The 20669-nt window shown below is 34.1% G+C and overlaps 1 protein-coding gene across 1 annotated transcript in view; it reads left to right on the forward strand.

Annotated features, from left to right (window-relative positions):
• LOC106663812 (thyrostimulin beta-5 subunit) overlaps positions 1-20669 on the forward strand; it is a 33323-nt gene that overhangs the window by 7972 nt on the left and 4682 nt on the right. The window contains exon 2 of the mRNA XM_014388903.2: positions 17198-17393. Within this exon, the coding sequence (XP_014244389.1) occupies positions 17198-17393 (196 nt within the window). The remainder of the gene's footprint in view (positions 1-17197; positions 17394-20669) is intronic.

Below are 20669 nucleotides of genomic sequence, written 5' to 3' on the forward strand. Positions count from 1 at the left end.
GAGTGGGGAGAGAGAAGGAAGAGAGGGAGAGAGAGAGAGAGAGAGAGTGAGTAATAATAAAATAATGGTAAAAATTATTATTATTTAATATTATTATTAAATTACTATTACTAATTAGTTAAGAATAAGAATAGTTTTGTACTTGATAAGCATAAGCTGCCGAAGAGTTGTACATTCGAAAAATTTTTAAAGCGCCTTTATGAAAAAGGCCTAAACATACCAACAATAAATAAATTTTTGACGTTGCTTGTACAATTGATGGTAATCTGTTTAAGTACATTGTTTTGAACATCCAGCTCATCCCAGGATATTTTCGTTTAACAAAAAAATTAAAAATTTTAAACCTTAAATGGAAAGTGGAACTTGAACTTGTTCCCAAAAATGAGCATTCTTCCATTCACTAATTACCTCACCCTAAAATCCTATCCGTCGTAAGTACGAATCGGAACATCCTACTCCCATATCCACTATGCCACAATGCACCCGCAAGGCAGCAACTTCAGTCCAGTTCTCTTTTCAGTATACACTGCAGTCAGTACTATATACTGATATCGTACTTCTCACTATGTACCATTTCAATACTATCATCCTCCCCGCAAACCCATATTCAACAATGCCTTCGGAATTTTTTCCATTTCGCCTGGTAGAATCTATTATCTAAAAAACGTCAATCAATCAAAAAAGGAAAGGGAGTTGTAATTTTGAATGTAAACGTCAATAAATTTTAAATAATGGTAAAGCGTTTTTAATGCCGAATAAATCATATTATTTCAAAATCGATATCAAGCCAGTACGTAAAACGGTGTAATCATTATAAATTATTATTTATACAATTATATAAATTACTATTTTATGTGCGAGTTAAATTTCTTGTAAAACCAATTATGTTTGCCAAACAATGTTTCTTTTCAATTCCCTTTGAATACTTACGTACAACGTTTATATTTTGTGCAACTTGGTCACTTTTGCAGTACAAAGTTACAAAAGTAGTGATTCAGTTACTATATTATGTTAGAAATTAATTTCATGAACAACGAGTCAACTAAAAAGAACGTTCTTTAAATTTTACTTTGTAAAAGTTTCTTTCATTAAATATTTTAGTTTCAATCTTGAATCAAAAGTGTGCAATTCAAAGGAGAACTACAATAGAGGATTAGTAGCAGCAACCAAACTTGGAAACTTTCTAAGGTTTAAATTACGGTCCGAGTCAATACCTTTTATAAATATTTATGTTTTAATTATGAAAACGAATGAAATTCTACAAATGATCCTTTATATTTCATAACACCGAAGACTAAATAACAAGATAACATTAATGTCACAAAGAATTAAAAATTATCCAAAATTATTTAACAACCTAATTTCTGCAATGTTTCTCAGATTAATAATACAATTATGTATATGTTTACGTATTGTTAATGTATTGTTTGTAAGATCCCATTTACATAGCGTAAATAGTTAGGTGAATAAAGGTAATTGGAAATATGAGACTGTGCCCATTCGAAACATGTTTAACTCTATTATTTGTGCAGTAAAATAAACAATTTTATTATAATGTGTTATAATAATTTGTACATTCAACTTCAAAACAGGTTTGCTAAAATTAAATCCATATGTATGGTTTTAAGGTACAGTAAAAAAAATCTATGACTATTTTCTTATATTTAATTTTACTTGAAAGTGTAAACATTCGATGGTTGTAAATTCAATATGAAAAAATTTAGTATTATTATTACCTTTTACTCTCCTTCATTTTTAATTCGTTAAAAGAAATGTCAGTTTGCAAAGTCATTTTTTAAATTAAAATGATTACCTATAATAACTCGTAATTTGCCCAAAATTGCATCCATTTAAAAAGCGTTTAATTATTAGCACTTCTTCGCAAGTCAATGCCACCTTGGAAAATTCTAGTTCTTATCGTGGAAGAGGACTTTGGCTCGCGACTTGACTGGCGAAATTTGACATGTTTCCTGCTTATTTGAGATATAAATGTCTTCTGGTGGAGCGTTCACTATCCCGGAGACCCGTTCACACTAGATTAGGCCCTACCACGAGCCTCACACTACCTCGACGATTTTCAGTAAACAATAATATTGTAATAATTATCATATTGTAGAATATTTTATTGAAGTCTGACACGCAGAAACTGGAAACTACCTGGTTTCTCTTTCTGAAATTGTCGTTTTAATTACCAAACTCTCTCTCTCTCTCACACACTCTCTCTCTCTCCCTCTCTCAGTCTCTCTCTCTCTCTCTCTCTCTCACTCTCTCTCTCTCTCTCTCTTTCAAACTTTCTATGTATCTTCAAGATTATTAACTAAACTCTCTAGTTTTTATATTTAGACAATATATTTTAAATAGAATGGATCAGAATAGTACAACACACACAATAGTAAAACACTGAATGATATCGCATTCATTTATTCATTCTCTCTCTCTCTCTCTCTCTCTCTCTCTTTCTTTATTCCTCCCTCCCTCCGTCACTCTTACTCTCTCTCTTCTCTCTCTCTCTCTCTCTCTCTCTCTCTCTCTCTCTCTCTCTCTCTCTCTCTCTGTCTTTCAATCTTTCTTTATAACTCTAGCTACGCTGCACTTGGTAATATCCCAAATCTTTGCAAATATGCCGACCTTCTACCATGGATATTCAATTTCTGATACATTTTAAAATTGGTATCTGTGTTGGGATGTGTGAGTTTGAGAGGATGCCTCAATTTCGTTTCTATACACTTTTAATGTAATAATTTTTTATACGTGCAGTCAAGATTTTCTGAATTTATAAATAAATTCGTTACAGAGAATAGTAAAAGAAATGTATGAGTTAAATCATTGTGCAACGTCTAATTATTACGTTTCTTAAATATTTTGAGAATTACATAATTGGAATTAAACCTTAATTAAAATCTAGAAGATTATTAACTGAATTCTCTAGTGTTTATATTTAGGCAATATATTTTAGATGGAATAGATCCGAATAATAAGATTCAAACGATTCCTTCTTAGGAGAAACACAATTTACTCAGAACAAGAGTAACGTAATATTTTGTCAAAACGTTGCATAACACAAAGTTAAAATAAATAATGGCCAAGTCAGATTGTTTAGTCTTTGCTGGTGAACCACGCCAACTCCCATCCGATTGTTGCGCAATAGTATTATTGAAAAAATAAATAATTAATCATACAATGATTTTTTTCGCATCCGTTTGGATATTTTACATTATTTCATGTTTGAATTGTATGTTATTTTGTATGGTTTATCTATCCTAAGGCAATATTAATGAGTTGTTACCTTTTTGTTGATTGTGTCATAAGTCTGAGTTTTTCCATCGTTACGAGCTCGTCGGTTAACTAATTTTCATGTTCTGTGGTGTTTACATTTTCTTGTGATTTATTCTCTATATCATAGTGTTAAAGCTGACTTAATCAGAAATTCAGAAGGTAATAGGCACTTTGCAAATTGAATACCTTTGTCTTTTATCTGTTATCAGTCGTCATTATCAAAGCATCTTTGTTTTTACCTACTAATCCTTTCAAAATTCTCCTTTTTTTCCAGTCCACATAACTGTCAGGCGCATTCTAGTTTATTTTCCAAATTGTACGTGATTCTGATCCAGCCTTTAAGTCGAATTTTCTTTTTATTTGATTTGTTTTCTGGGTGTTTCCTGGAGACAAGAAAGTCTTCGCCGGGAGTTTCGCGATCGCCTTAGCGGTTCTAGAGTCGCCTATCGTTGACGCTTAATTCAAATCACGAACTTTAGGGAGTACTTTACCCTAAAGGTTTTGTCCTTGGTCAAAAATACGTGGATAGAAAACGCGCTTCTCACGTTAAAATGTTGCCATTTTTTATTAATTAAATCTTCCTCAATTAAATTGCATTAGTCTTCACAACCGAGTTGATTATAATATTAAATAATCGTAAAATAATATTTTTAAATCTTGGCAACAGTTTATTTTTTTCAACAGTTACCTGATAATACCTCCAACTCTTCCGATGAAGAAATTTGTGCATTAAGAATAGTTCGCGCCAAAAATCGCGAATTATAATTGTTTATTTTGTTTCCGAAATGCCGCTAATCTAGAATTTATCCTAGCTCTGATCCCTCCCCACAATCCTGTCCTGTTGCTGCCTAGTCCTGCTCTAGTCCTGTTCGCTTCCGTCTCGCTTCCATACAGTCCACTATTAATTAGCCTCCAAGAGTGATTTTCTTTTTTTCGTTTTGTTAATTATCGCGTTCAAAATAACGCGAGTGTCACCTCCAGCATCCTTAATGCGACACATCATACAGGGTTCGGACGGAGCCCCGAAGGTAATTAATAGACTAGGATTCTGTTTTACCTTTGGCCAGAGTTATTGCAGGTTCTAGCTATTAAACGGCTCTCCTCCCTTGTTGTCGAGAAAATCAAGCAACAGTTAACAAGTTAGTATTTTATTTTATTTTGTATTTAATTTAATTTAATTTTATTTTATTTTTATTGCGACCGACTAGCGCGTGCACTAGAATATTCTCCTTAACAATAACGCACCGTAAAATTTAATTATATCTGAAATTCAATTCATTTAATAATTCAACTTAAAATACATTCCATATATGCATTTGGCAGTACTAATTAACCGTATTAATTTTTTAAATTAATTATACTGTTAATCTAAGGTCTTGGTTGAGATGAAAAAGCAAGATCTCATATTTAAAATATAATTAATTAAAATAAAAATATAATCCTGAACTTGTTATTTTTAATGGGATGTTATGTTTTAATGGTATCAAATAAGGTTTCCAACCTTTTCTCCTCTGCAAAACCTCATTGTTAAACCCCTTCGATTCAGTTCATACCGTGGAAAGTGAACTTTTCCCACAAAACAAAACATTTTCCTCTTGGCGTACTTTTCTTGATGTTTGAATTGCCTTAACGAAGTACCTATATCGTACACGAGCTGATGCCTCACATTCACAAAAGATGCTCAGATGTACTTGGGTTCTTTTGACAGATTCTGCATGTCTCTGAGCTTTGCCCATCTTTAAATGTTAGTTCAGAGAACAGAGACTCAAACGTCCTGAAATTTTGCGTATTGAGAGATAAAGAGTTCCTTCGACTTCTATTTTGGGACATTTATAAATTTCTTAGCTTGACTCATACCTGTGCTTTTTCCACCTCCTAAAACTCGGCGCGCCAGGTGGTCGGCCAGATGACTGCCCCTTCTTCGGCTACTTGGTCAGCCAGTTCGTTTTCTTCTTTGCCTTAATGTTTCGGTACCTCCACGATAACCTGTTTTGCTTTCCTAAAGTCATCAGGCAATTTAGGCATTCCCAGGCTACTTTAGAGGAAAAAACGTTCGTATTTAGTGCCTGTAGTATCGTAGCAATACTGTTACAGTCCTTGGCAATTTTTGGACTGAATCGGCCTTCAAGGAAATTTCAGATTGCCTGTAAAAATACTTAAATATGTCAATCTATAGACATATCTAAGGTTGTTTTATTAAAATGATGACCTTAAAACAGGTAGAGAGTTGGCATTAGCAACTGAATTTAAATTGTTGTACAATCTACTTGCGATATTTTTTGTTTAAATAAAAAATTAAGATAATGTACTACTGCCGAACTTTTACAAGAAATCTATGTGTGTTAATTTTAAATTAATGGAAAACAATTGCATGTTGAGGGTTCAAATAAAATATTTCCAGTAAGAATAAGCCACTTTCACCAAGAACCAGACATAAATGATAACTAAAAAGAAAAATATACGAGCAAGGTTAAAAAATGTAAATAGAAAAATATCCAAAACTTGCTTGTATGACAAGAAAGCCTTTCGGAAATGAAACAGGATTAAGTAACGGAAAGAAGTCCAAAACTAAGATATATGATGAATAATGGGGGAGACCCTATGCTCCAAGTTTTGACCTGGTTTCTTTTCCATCAATAATTTGCCCAACAATTTGAAATAAAAATGGGGTTTTCAACTTAAAATGGATTCTTTTATGAATTTATTTTTGATTGGTACGTGTTGGTTTTTTGTAAAATGAACATATTATTTGTAGAACTATTAAGCAAGCCTTTTAAAGGTGTTGTAAAATGAAAATATATAATTTTGTCTTTGTCACGATGGTTATATTTAATTGAAACATTTTACTGTTAATTATTAACCTTTTTGCGAAGCTAAATTGTCTTTTATCGTCAGGTCTGATTAGGTTTTGCCTGTGTTTCAACCCTCTTCCCGAGATATGTTTGAGTTTCGTTTTATAGATAGTATCTCTTAGATTTTCAATAAAGCACTAAACTTCTTTAGCTTACTAATACATATTACAGTATATTGGGCGAAAATTCGATTTTCGACAATGGTGGTACTTCGAAATTACAAAGGAAGTGGGAGTTGTTGACGACGATAAGGAAGATCCCTCGGGGACGGGCTCTTTCTCACAATTGACCAATGTTACAAAACCAATTGACCTTAGCTTTATTATATTTGCTACAGCTTTAAAAAGATCTTTAAAAAACAGTAAATCTAATTTTTGTAATACAGTTTGATTCAAGCCTTCTAATTTATTGGTGATCATCGCTCAACATTGTTATTACACACCTTACCGACATTAACTATAAATAATTACTTGTGTTGGTTAAAAAATCGTTAAAAGTTTAAAAATAGATTTACTTAATGTAGAGAGGCATTCTAGTCTACATTTGGAACTTTCGAACGACAAAGTAATGATTATTTGAACTTTAATTTATTATTTAGAAACAAAAGTAAAACAAAGTCTGTAATTAATTTGGTGTAATTTAAAAAAAAAATAATAGCAGTAACTGTTTTAAACGTTTTTATCAAGTTTCTCTTCTCTTATCCATCCCACTTTTAAAAGTTGGATCTGATGCTGATCTCGAGGATGCACTTTCCTCTTGCTTAACTGTTTCAATTTATACTTTCATTCTGACTTGATATTTGATGAACATGTTATTCCAGATATCTTGTCTGGAGTTTTGAGATTTAAATATGTTAGAAAAATGAAGAATGAAAGACAAGAAATTAAACATATTAGTACAACCTTGCCTTCCCGAAAGTCTCTAGTTTATGACTTAATTTCGAATAACGAACTGGAAAAATTGGCAAAAAAGTCTTCTCGACATACAGTTATTATATTAAGAACAACTGCCAAAAACAGTGGAAATATTCCATAATCAAAATGATCCATTAACCCAACGAACCTACATACTTGCTTATACCGTCCTGACCGTCTCCTTATCCTAGACAAAGTCGTTGAAAAACTCTTCCTAAAAGTTGATATCAGTAGTTGAAACTGCTGGTATTTTACATTTACATTATCACCTGTTCATTTCACTTCATTATATTACACGTGCTTCGAGAACACATCAAAATCACGCTGGCTCGTGGAAACTCAAGAATTTCTTATCTTTTACAGACCGTTTATTACATAAATCCTATCAGACAAACTGGCACTACCTCAATCTTTACAGGACTGCCTTTTTTATATTCCGATTAAAGTTCTTTCTTCCTGTTCACATATCACATCCCTTTCCTTCTTAATGATTTTATGCTCTTTTACTGACGACCATAACATTCTGTCATTTAATCCTGATCCTTCCCTAGCTAGTCATAACATCCAAATCTATTTAACCCTTCTCCAGTCCTGAACGATAAAACTTAATGCCCCAGTTTATCGTTCACTAGAGCCAATAGTTGATAGTCACTTAAGCAAAAAAAAAGTATTGTTCGGGTGACTTGCTTGATGTGGCTCAAAGTTATGGCACTCTGGCTTGATGTGGAAGCACTAGCCATTCCTCCTTTCACTTATATTGTATAATAATTAAATTCTATCTAGCAAACTCACATTGCTGCATCTCTCAGGAGACTCCTTTTCTTCTTAAATTCAAATTGTTGCGGGTGTATTCCAGGGTAGCATACTTAGGCACACTACTCTACTCGATTTTGAACCTTATCCCGTCCTGATCTAGCCATAATGAAATTAATTCAGCCATATCATATTTATTTTTTGAAAATTACTTTTCCTACAGTTTGTATTAATAGAAAATCGATTTTCACCTCCGATGTAGTGAGCTACCTGGGACAATGCATAGATAAAATAATTACGTGGAATTCCCATAAATAACTGAAAAGATAGAAAACCAGAAACTACAGATTAATAGATCAAATTTACACCTCAATAACAAACTCGCTATTTATAAGATTCTCCCGAAACCAATGTGGACATGGTGACAATCGAAAAAGGACTTCAGCTTTCCTGGAAATCCCAGCTGTCGTATAAAGCAGCTATGGCAGATAGATCTTTTGAGTGATTGATTGACTCCATGTGAATCAATGCTAGATGTCATTTCTTATCATGTGTCATCACACGATAGAATTTCATTGTTTCAATTATCACATTGGTTGTTTGAAAAACCAAAAAATACGTTGAATTGGGATATTTCATAAATTCCCTAGTTTCGTGGTCCGCTTGACTAATTAACATCTTTCAATTAATTAAGGTTTTAGTTGAGATAAAAAAGTCAGTGCCACGAGCGGGATTCGAACCAACGATTTTCGGCTGGATCCGCCGCTGCTCTACCACTTGAGCTATCGTGACCTCGATCCACTCGGACACTAACTTCCCATCTCAAATAAAAACCTTTATTAATTGAAAGGTGTTAATTGGTCAAGCGGACCACGAAACTAGTGAATTTAATAAGTTTAAATGAAGTATACCTTCACTAAAGCTCTCCGTGGCCATTTCATTTGTCGCCGAGAATCCAATAGATTACACGACATTTGAAAAATGGCAAAAAGGAGGGAAAATTCAAAAGGTGGAGTTGAGATGGGAAGTTAGTGTCCGAGTGGATCGAGGTCACGATAGCTCAAGTGGTAGAGCAGCAGCGTATCTAGCCGAAGATCGTGGGTTCGAATCCCGCTCTTGACCCTGACTTTTTTATCTCCACTAAAAATCTTAATTAATTGAAATATTTCATAAAATTCTCTTTCCTGGTCGAAACACTTAATTTTTAAGTGATTTTTCCCTTTTTGGAATTGTTTATGGAAAAGTTTGCATGGTTTTTGTTGATTCAGTCGGACAGTGATTCACAATAGACGATAATTAAATTATATTTTAACTTAAAAATATATATTGCTCTGTTCTCCGCTTTCACTGGAAAAGTAATTGAATCTTACTTTGAAAATTTGTTCGGTGAGATATGAAATTTAATCAAAATGTATCTTCCGTTTCATACTTTGATGAAATCTCAACCTACCGGTTTCTTTACATACCCCATATTCTGAAGAGCAAAACATAAACATTTAGTGAAGTAGGTCGGGTTATACCTGGTTTGTTTAAAACTTAAATTGTTTTGCAATTAATCAAATAATGTCATTTTAAAAACATACGTATAGAGTCATAAATTGTCGTAGTTTAAAATGTTCTTTGCTATTACATTAAAAAAAAAATATCAACACAAAAACCGACACTTTAAAAATGCTCGCTGATCAAAAGAAATCCAAAAAACGGTTTTATCATGCTAAATTTTTTTTTTACTAAATTGATAAATTTTTTATAAAATATAGTATTGGGCTATTTTAAAACTGTTTATATGAGATTTTGATTTCAGTAGTCATACATGGAAATAACTGAGAACTACTGTATTTTTAATTGTTATATGTGTTTGTTGGATGTGAAAGTAAACGAATAACATCAGTGTTTTAAAAAATTAAAATTAAAATTTTTCCAACATTATAATTTCAATATCAATTCAACACTTTTAAAAAGATTTCCCACGGTTCTTAAGAAAAAAAAGTGGTTTAGGGGGGAAAATAACAAGTAAATAATTACAAGTAATATAAAACATAACATTTCAAGCTTCTCGAGATAAAATGTATTTTCCTTCTTTACGCAATAAAAAACAGTGTGTTAGGATCAGCAAAAAAATTAAAGCTTTTATGTTTTAAGAAAATATTTCCAAGAAAAACCCAGGAATATATTTTCCTTTTTATGTACTAAATTTAACCAACTAAGAGATGTAGCAATCAAAATAAAGACTGTTTTGGTATTTCACATAAGCTTTTGCTTTTATTCTTTTTATGTTGTATTCATTTATTCGTTTAAATAACGAATCTACCGTGAAGATTTTGTTCAGAATTTGTGCCCAGTAACTTTTAAACTGCGAATTTTTAATTGAAACATGACTTGTTACAACTTGTGAAATGTGCTGAAAACTTTTGTCCTTTTATGTTTGAAATGCACACCATCCGGTTTTAATAAGAAGGCGTTTTGGTATCAGCAAAATATTAAATAGCGTTGAAAGTTGAGACGTGCTCTTCTTTGGATCAACATCCATCCTCCGGATTTCCCCTCGGTTGTTCACATGTCAAGATTGATTCCATAGGTTAATCTCGTAATTGGATCAGCTAGTACGAGAAACTCGTTAATCTTGTTATAAACAATTAGTAAGTTCGGAGTTCTTATGAAAAGCGTGAATTTCTACGTTTGCATTATCGAATCAGCATTATCTTGCTTCTATGTAACCAATTAGGTGGGTACAATTATATTTGTAACATGCAAGACGGTATCAGAAGAAGTTAGAATATATACCACTTACGTACTAAAGTAGGTATATTTCATAAATTTTTATTAATATATCATAAGTATGTCGATGCAATAAAGCGTGTAGCGTCTCGTACAATTAGTTAATACAGATTCCATGATCGGTACAACTTAAAAGGTAACAATCGACGAATCTTCAACTGAGTCTTCAGCTGAACAACCGGCTTGTCTCTATGTAAATTATTTATTTAATCAACTCAACATGGATTGAGGCTCTAGTGTCTTCTGCAGCCAGTCGGCCATCAGCACCCCCACGTCGGCGATAGCTCTCACATCGTTGCCTTCCGGAGACGCAATGGCCAGTATCTTGTAGTGCAGTTCCTCCTGCTGCGGCTCGCCGAAGCCGTGTGGGGGTACAAAGCCCCCACAATATAGGTTTAAAGTGGAGTTTATTAAATAAACAATTTTCACATTTACATAACATAATACATCACATTAGACTGCTTGGATACCAGGCGGAAGGTAAAACTGTAGTTGAAGTCCATGTAAGTGTACAGCAAGGTTGTGTTATAAGTCTCTTGTTGTTTTCTCTATTTATGAATGGTCTGATGGAACTGGCACAAAAAAGTAAGATGCAATGTGTAAAACTTAGAGAACTATTGTACATGTATAGTACACTGATAAGTCCGAATTTACCAAGAAATTTGAATATAAGGAAGAAGAAGAAAAATAACTTTATTCTGGGATTGGTGCCCTTTACAATAATATACATGAAATAAATAAAAGAAGTTCCTTCTATGAAATTAAAAACAAAATGAAATAAAAATCTTGGCATAATGTATACAAGTAAGGCAAGCCATAAGAAAAAATAACAAGAATATTAAACAAAAATATCAAATATTAACGTAAGGTCTCTGTTTGGAGGGAGAGGCGGTGATTATACAGGTGGGATTTAAAGGAGGAAAAGGAGGCAACATGACGAATAGAAAAGGGGAGGGAGATCCAGAGTTTAGGGGCTCGGATCAGAAAGGATCTTTCGAAGGTATAGGTTGTATGTAGCGGAAGGATAACGTCAATTGGGGATGAGCGGGCGTTACGAGTGTGATGTGAGGAGTTGAATTGAAAGGATTGGGTGATGTAAGGAGGACGATGAGTGTGGATGGACGGGAAAAGAAAGCAATCTAGGAAATTCTGTGCACGGAAGGAGAGGTAGAGACAGGAAAGTTGGGAATACAATCCCGACACTCGGGACCCCCGCGGGGTGCTGAACACAAATCTTACGCAACAATTCATAATAATAATAAATCGCGCGTTCTTCCCCTCCGACAGACCACCGTATGCCACACAGCTGTAATCGAAGAAGAGAATTATAAGGGAAGATACAAGGAGTTTACGGGTGGAGAAAGGTAAGAGTAGCCAGGACCGACGAAATAGGCTGAGGGAGGAAATACAATGGTGGGAAATTTGGGAAATGTGAGGACGCCAGGAAAGGTTTTGGTCAAAGACTACTCTTAGGTTTTTAACCGAGGAGTAGAAGGGAATGGGATGGTTAATTAACTTGAGAGCTGGGATTATTATTAGGGCAGGGATTAGTGGTTATATTTCTTTTACGGTTACGTTGAACATTAAAAAACATTTCCTCCTGCTGAAACGTAGCCCGACAGTTTTTCAGTAGGGACGCGGGGTCTCTTTTACTTCTTGACCGTACAGTGTCCCGTTAGGCATTCTATTGGGATTCAGAGTTTTATCCTGCTTACTTTGATAGATTCTGTTGTTTCTTTCCAAATAGCCAGGATGTTTTTGAATTGAAAAACTGGATTGATTGTATCCAGTGAGTGAATTCCATTTTTACCATGTAATCTTGGATCCTCATTGATAATGATCCCTTAAACAAAAAAGGGTTCAGTATATATCAGCAACGTAGCAGCTCTTTTCCTCACAAGTGCATCCACTTCTTCGTTTCTCTCTACTTCTGAGTGTTCTGGGACCTGTAGAGAAACCTCGTTTTCTTGTAACTTAAAGTGTGTTCAGCACCTTCCTGGAGTTAATGATATTTGACTTTGTATTGCGATGTGTGCCTGGCTATCCGCGAGAGTACATAACTCAATTATAAGGCTTTCAGTGTGAAAAAATACTGGTATGTCCATGATCTTACACTGGCCTCGTATACAAATACTCCTGTCCCTGTTATTTATTGCGTCCTACAGGCCCTACTTTCACTGAAGGGTTTTTCATGTTTCCTACTTTTTTTGGTAGTTACGTTTGTCCGGAAGTTTTGTCAAAGTATTTTGTTCATGTCTCCCTAGAGGCCATGTGACCGTATATTTACTCATTAAGATATTCTTCTTTGTTATATATGTCATGGCATTGTAGGGAACTGTAAAATCACTTTGCGAATTTTTCATGCAAGACCAATCTGAGGATTTGAATATTATAGCATAATCAAGAAAATATTTATTGTAGGTTTTCTTTCTTTCCTAAAATCTTACTACTTAACTGGTAGTAAAATATATAGCACAAACAGATAAATAGACTAGGCTTACTAGGATGTTCGGAGACGACCAGAACTAATCTATTGTTCATTCATGAATTTTTTAACTTATTTAAACATACGAAACGTTGCAACACCAATGCAATATATATATATATATATATATATATATATATATATTGAAAAATGGCAAAAAGGAGGGAAAATTCAAAAGGTGGGGTTTAGATGGGAAGTTGGTGTCCGAGTGGATCCAGGTCACGATAGCTCGAGTGGTAGAACAGCGGCGTATCTAGCCGAAAATCGTGGGTTCGAATCCCGCTCGTGCCATTGACTTTTTTATCACAACTAAAAACTTTAATTAATTGAAAGACATTAATTGGTCCGGCGGACCACGAAAACTAGTGAATTTAGTAAGTTAAAATGAAGTTTATCTTCACTAAAACTTTCCGTGGTCATTTCATTTGTCGCCGAGAATCAAATAGATTACACGATCGTGGTTCGAATCCCGCTCGTGCCATTGACTTTTTTATCTCAACTGAAAACCTTAATTAATTGTAAGATTGTGTTATACATTTAAATACATACAGTTATTTTATCGTGGTTAGTAGTTCATTTTTTATAGTATAATACTATTTTTATTTAGTAGTATTTCTATAGTATCTTACCATTAGGGATTAAGGAAATATATCGCAGTGAAAAATTGGAAAACTAAATTTTTCACGTCAAAGTCATTTGGTGTAATACACTATTTCAGTAATATTTGAAGTTTTAGCTTGATAATATATAAACTTCGGTTTATCAAATATCTGCATAAACCAACTAAACGAGGGAAAAAGATTCGTACATGAACAGTGTTTTAATGCAATGTCCTTTTTAAAACAACATAACGGGGCCGAGACATAAGCCTGGAGCGATTTTCTATAGGAAACGGCATAGTTGGGAACTCGTATCTTCTCGTAATATTTGTAAATTATGGAAATGGTGAAAGGGGGAAAGAAGGGTTTGACGCACGGAAATGGAAGTGATGTGACATCCAAGTTGGTATAGCTCAAGGCTCATCCAGAGTATTCGGTCTGGTTCGATCCGCCCTTTCAACACCCCGTAGAATCTTTACTTTCCTAAGACAAACGGACAACTCGGTAATTTCCTTTTAGAACAATCCGTTGTATAATTGACAATGAAGTAGATAATTTATAAAACCATTTAAAAAAAGGAAGAAATGGATTTTGAGAATTATAATTATGCACTGTAATCGGAACTATAATTATCAAATATTTTGTATATATTCCGATCATAATTACGTTATAATATACCAGTATTTTGTATGACGTTGCGAAAAACTAAATATTGCCTAAACCAAATAAACATGTAAACTGCTCAAAAATGAATAGGGATATTTGTTAATTTATCTATTAATTTTAATTAAATTAATCAATCTATTTTTGTTCGTTAGATAAAACAAAATAGAAAGTACAAACCAAAACCGACCAAATTTTAATCCTCATTTTTAATAACGGATTTACTTAAGAATAGTAAACATGAAGATTACACATTTTGTAAGCGAACGCCTTTTCTCCATTTTAATCCAGATGTATTCTCCATAACCATAGAAAGACATCATCTTGAACCACAAGTTTGCTATATTATTGTGAGGTCACCGGCAAGTGGGTATCACAGAGGCAGTTGGCGTTTGTCAGGGTGATTACCGGGCTTTAAAGAGACTGGAAGTGCCAATAGGAGGCCTGGTAGTGGATCTCAGCTCATTACAACGCTAAGGGAGGACAGAAATACAATCATTGCTGCAAGAAGGAAACCTTTCCATAGTGTCCGCCAGGTCTTAAATAATGTACAAGACGTTTTGCATGGCCTTTATCAACACAAACGATTCTTAATCAAGGGTTGTTGGCTTCACATCGTATGCCCCTTTGAGATGCACCAACAGCCCGCCACCAGCAACTAAAGAAAATATGGTGCAACAAGCGCTTAGAAGAGAACACCTATTGGGATGCTGCTATATTTACTGATGAATCGCTTTTCTATCTCGGTAGTGGTAACAGGTGACAAAGAGTCTACCGTGAACAGGGGATGCGTACAATGCCACAGTTCCTGCTCACTTCAGTGCAGTTTAGAAGAGGCGGTGTAATGGTCTGGGCTGGGATTTACACTGGAGGACGATCTGGACTTGTTATTGAAGGCGAACTCACCGCAGTTTGTTATATCCGAGAAATTATCGTGGAAATCATTCCTCAAACCATAGATCTCATTGGCAGGGATTTTCGATTTCTGGATTCATAGATATACAGTTGTTCCTCAATGTTTAGAAAACCTGGGAATTTCCCATCTGCCCCTTTCCCCATTGCCTCCAGACCCCAATCTCATTGGGCACCTGTGGAATGTGGAGAAGTCTTTTCGATCACCATCCGCAGCCAGTTGACCTGCAACAACTGAGTGCAGTGTTGCAACATTTATGTAGTGAAATTCCTTATGAAATTAGTGACAACCTTATTAAGAGTATGCCGAACAGCTACCCGTGTATTAACAGTAAGCTAACAGCGGGCAAATTATTATTGGCAAAAATTATTGGGTCCAATAAACAAAATTATTGAATTAAAACTTTTTATTTTGTTATTTTCAAAATCCCGTAATTTAATTTTCTTTCGGTAAAACATAATAATGTCTAATAAATTTTGATGCAATTTATAATAAAAATAAAATAAAAATTCTAGTCAATTACATACCGTAACACAGGTAATATTTCTATTCGTTTTTGAGCAGTTTATTTAGATGGAGACAAACATCAGTCATGATTAAAAGAATCGAGACATTGGGGAGTGATAATGTTAAAAATCAGCCATTCATTCGAGGATTGGTTATCAAGATTGTAAAATACGATTAAGGAATTATACTTTCAGTTTATCGCACTAAATTTTCTTGGAACTCTATCGTTTGGCACCGCTCGAAAGGGAAAAATTAACATTTGAAAGTTTAAGCTTATGCTTTTACATATATACCTTCAATATAATTTCCCTTTTCGTAATTGCAGTTACTTGCAGTTTTTATCTTTTATGTTATTTTTATTCGTATTGGTTATTTTATTTTTGTTTAGTGTACATTTTTAGAATTGTTATAACACGTTATAAGTGACAACACGGGTTTTTGTTTTTTCACTGCCTATTTTACAGTGTAAAAATTACATTTGGTTTCAAAGGTAATTTTTCACCAGGAATGCATATTCTTTCACCGTTGGTCCAGTTAGAATTTTAATGAGTTGGTGCGTTTAATTGGAACATAAGAAACATTTTGAAGGTAGTTCCCTTTTTAAAAACTAAAACTCAATAAATATTCATTCTTTCTCGGAAAATTCAAAGTTTGGTATCAGAACACATCGTAAACCTTCTCTCTTAATATATTAACCAATAGTTATAGTATTTTAGTAGAAAAGAGCCAGCAATGGTTTTGTTAAGCATTTTCCGTTTCTGTAAATATTTGGTCGTGACTATTCTCTCATTAGTCTGTTCTCATTTTGAGCTAAGCATAAAAAATAATCCACTCGGACACTAACTTCCCAACTCAACCCCACATTTTGAATTTTCTCTCCTTTTTGCCATTTTTTTATCTCAACTAAAAACTTTAATTAATTGAAAGACATTAGTTGGTCTAGCGGACCACGAAAACAAGTGAATTTAATAAGTTAAAATGAAGTTTATCTTCACTAAACCGCTCCGTGGCCATTTCATTTGTCACCGAGAATCAAACAGATTACACGTCATTTGAAAAATGGCAAAAAGGAGAGAAAATTCAAAAGGTGGGGTTGAGATGGGAAGTTGGTGTCCGAGTGGATCGAGGTCACGATAGCTCAAGCGTATCTAGCCGAAGATCGTGGGTTCGAATCCCACTCGTGACACTGACTTTTTATCTCAACGAAAAACCTTAATTAATTGAAAGACATTAATCGGTCAAGCGGACCACGAAAACTAGTGCATTTATTGAAAATAATATAGTTAATTTTTGCATTTGTAAGAGAGGGCGTAAAGAGATAAAGTTCTGAAAAGTACATACGCCAGCATTTTTTTCAAATTTTAAATATTTCAAATCAAAGGTTATGATTTTAAATATTCGAACACACAACCCACACGGAGAAAAATGTCATAGTAAATATAGTCGTATTATTCCAGAGCGGCGGTGGCGTTCGTGATTCTGGTAGGCTGTGCTGCCGGGATCGAGCTCGACACAAACGAATTGACAAAATCCACCTTGGCGTGTCACAAACGAATTTTCTCCTACAAAGTGGCACAACACGATTCAAAAGGAAGAATATGCTGGGATACGATCAGCGTCATGTCCTGCTGGGGTCGATGCGTTTCCGATGAAGTAAGTACAATTTTCATCAAATGCTGGTAAAAATCTCGCATTCTTTAGAGCAAATATCGATTTAGTAATCCTAACTTTCATTTTCACCTTCGCCGATGACAATTCACCTGCTAATTGTGCTCAAGTGGTAGAGCAGCGGCGTATCAAGCCGAAAATCGTGTGTTCGAATCCCGCTCGTGCCATTGACTTTTTTATCTCAACTGAAAACCTTAATTAATTGTAATATATTAATTGGTTAAGCGGACCACGAAACTAGTGAATAAAATTTAAAGAATAGGCAACAAACCAAATTTTCAGAAAAATAATTAACACTCCCTTATGTACCTTATACCTTACCTCTGCGTACCTTATTAATCCCATTCGTACCCCAACTTACCTAATTATCTCTCAATAATTTTTATTCTAAATTACCCGATCACTCAAACCCCTTGATCCGCGAATGGTCATCCATTACCCGGTATCTCCTTCGGAGATTGAAGCGACGTTGGCCACGCGACAACTTAGTTTGCTTGTTTCCCACCATTTTTACCTGTTGTACATTTAAACTGCAGTTGCAAATGAATCAAATTTAATATTCCAGTTTCGTATTAAATGGAAATGGGCGTAATTCTAAACCATTTATTCTATGTATCTACAAAATTGTACTAATTCTAACATAAGCCCATGTTTCTTATCTGGCGAAAAAAAGCTCGGTGACAGTGACAGATGTTACTTCCAAGCCAAAACCAAACACAGCCCTGATATATTCCGAGATACGTAATATCTCAAGAAAATGTATGTTGTTTGTAATTTTTGTAAAAACCAACAACTTTTATAACCTTCTTTTATTTTATAATGAAAGATTTTAACAAAAAAACTCCACTGCGTATAAATTATTTATTATAATCCTCTTAATATCATAAAAACAAGGGTCAAGTTAAAATATGAAACACTTCTTTTAACTACAGTCCTTTATTATCAAAATAATGTCTTTTCGTATGTCTGCTTTTGTAAAACTGACAGAACTAGAATTATGATGAGATTCATTTTCATAAAAGCACTGGTTGAATGTTTCATTTTTGATTTAATGCTAATGTCCTTTCTTTTCCTGTCTTTCCCTAACCATGTCCTTTCTTCATTTAATTTTAATCAGCACGTTTAATTTCATCGTAGCGTTTTATCCTATTTTACAATTTTTCAGAAATCGTGAGATGCGGTCTGGTGTGATGTAGGTGTCAGGATAACATTTTCTTTATCGTGCCAACGTTTCGATCTTTATTGAGATCATCTTCAGGGCCTGGGATTTACAAACATTATTTACATTAAACAAATACATGTAGAATGTGGAAAAAAGTGAATTTATACAATGCAAAATATATTTTTTATATTCAATCAAAGTATTTCTACTCACTCAAAGTGTTTGTCTTCAGTGTAATTGTGTCATTCTTGCGTGTCGTGTTGTGAGTGCCAGTGGGATATTCCTGTTTTATGTTTATACACGTTGGATTTTGAAGGGGTGGGGAAGGAAGTCGGTACAGAAAAGACATTTTTGTATAAGGTGTCGGCTTCTCTGAGGTGAACAGCCGACGACGGGAAAAGACGTTACTACTATTTTACAATAATGTTCTTAAATCAACTAAGTTTGATGTAACAGAAAACAGACAATGTTCAATCTGTATTTGTTTGGTTCATTTATTCGCGTTAAAGTTTTTTTAACATATACATGGGGGGGCATGGGTGGCCGCAACGATTTGGGCATTGACACGGCGCTCGTCATTGTAGGGTAAAGGTCCCGGGTTCGAATCCAGCGGCCCTGCATTACATACTTACAAATGGGCTTTTTTTCAAAAGCATCGGCACCCCGAGGGTTGATATAACCTCTGCTATTGCGAGCCCTTGTAAAATATATATACATACATAGAAAATTTAAAAAAAGTAAGACATAAAAAATTTGCCAATTAGTTAGGGAAGAAATAGTTACCTAAAGTAAGTAACAAAGCTAAGTTTAATTTTATAGATTTTATAGTCACATGCATTTTCCGTTAATTTAACCTGTAGTAATCTAAAGAGTAAAATAAATTTATGCTTTTGCAAGTTCCTAATTAAAAGAACAGCCAGTCTTTCAGTTTTGACTTAAATACTTTAAATTTAAGAAAAAACGAACGAAGCTTTAACAACAGAGCATACTAATTAATTTAATAATATAATATAATAATATATATTAATTTAATAATTAATTTAATTTCATTATTATATATTCTTTGAATTTTAGAGCCTTAGCAGGTCTAAAATAGTTATTTTTGTATGCAGGGTGTATGCTTAAACTACATTTTTTTTAAATAAAAAAAATATAATTACAAATAATATGCTTAGTTCAGTATCACAACTTAAATAGTTTTAAGTATAAGAATTTGATAGATCTAAAAAAGAGTTTTTTCATCCTGAATCATTTTTTGATTATTTATTTGCTTATCTCAGTCTCAGGGGTCAGAAATAATTCTCCATTGGTCCAGGACATAAATGAAAAACTGCACACAATGAGGGAAAAATTGGTAGGTCACCATCATCTGGCTCCCAGGTCAAATAAGCATAGAAGAAAATAGGAATAGAAGAGTTGATAAAATTGCTCCCTGGCACATGACCCAGAGCCTCCATTTAGTCCAGTAAAACAAGAAATGAAAAGAATTTGTTGGAATAATTGGCAAAAACTGCTCAAGACCAAGAACGAAAAGTTTAATTATTTAAAACGCACGGTGAAACAGTGGGCCTTGGATAATAAAAAAAGGTATAAAATAGTATGATCCCGCATGAGGATTAACCATACGCGGTTAACCCATGGGCACCTCCTCGCAAAAATACCTAGTAACCATCTCTACCTGGGGAAAGAATATAATGAATATACGATAACCATTTGGAGAAAGAATATACCATAAGTAATGTAATGCCCTATTGTAAATATATTAAACCATAACATTGATTGCACATAGGGAACTTTGTCATTCGTGGATTTTATTCAGGTGTGATAGTATTTATTAACGAGAATGGTCGAGCACGAGCAGGCGAGTCTGAGACGGAATGTAGAGTCACAGAAAGGCCAAATTAGTTAGTTAATATAATATGTGTAGTCTTATCAAAAGGGGCACTGGCGCACTATAAAAACCTCGGTCATGTCCCATGTGTGAATCTTTTTTTAGGCGTGAATGGTTAAATGTGTGTGAACAGGTCTCAGCAGGAAAAAAATCAGTTATTCTTTATTGTTAGAAAGCGACCGTCAGGAAGTAGCAGAATATGGTAATT

The sequence above is a fragment of the Cimex lectularius genome, unplaced genomic scaffold (genome assembly GCF_000648675.2).
Source record: "Cimex lectularius strain Harlan isolate CLEC.00 unplaced genomic scaffold, Clec_2.1 scaffold7, whole genome shotgun sequence".
NCBI classification, from domain to species: domain Eukaryota; kingdom Metazoa; phylum Arthropoda; class Insecta; order Hemiptera; family Cimicidae; genus Cimex; species Cimex lectularius.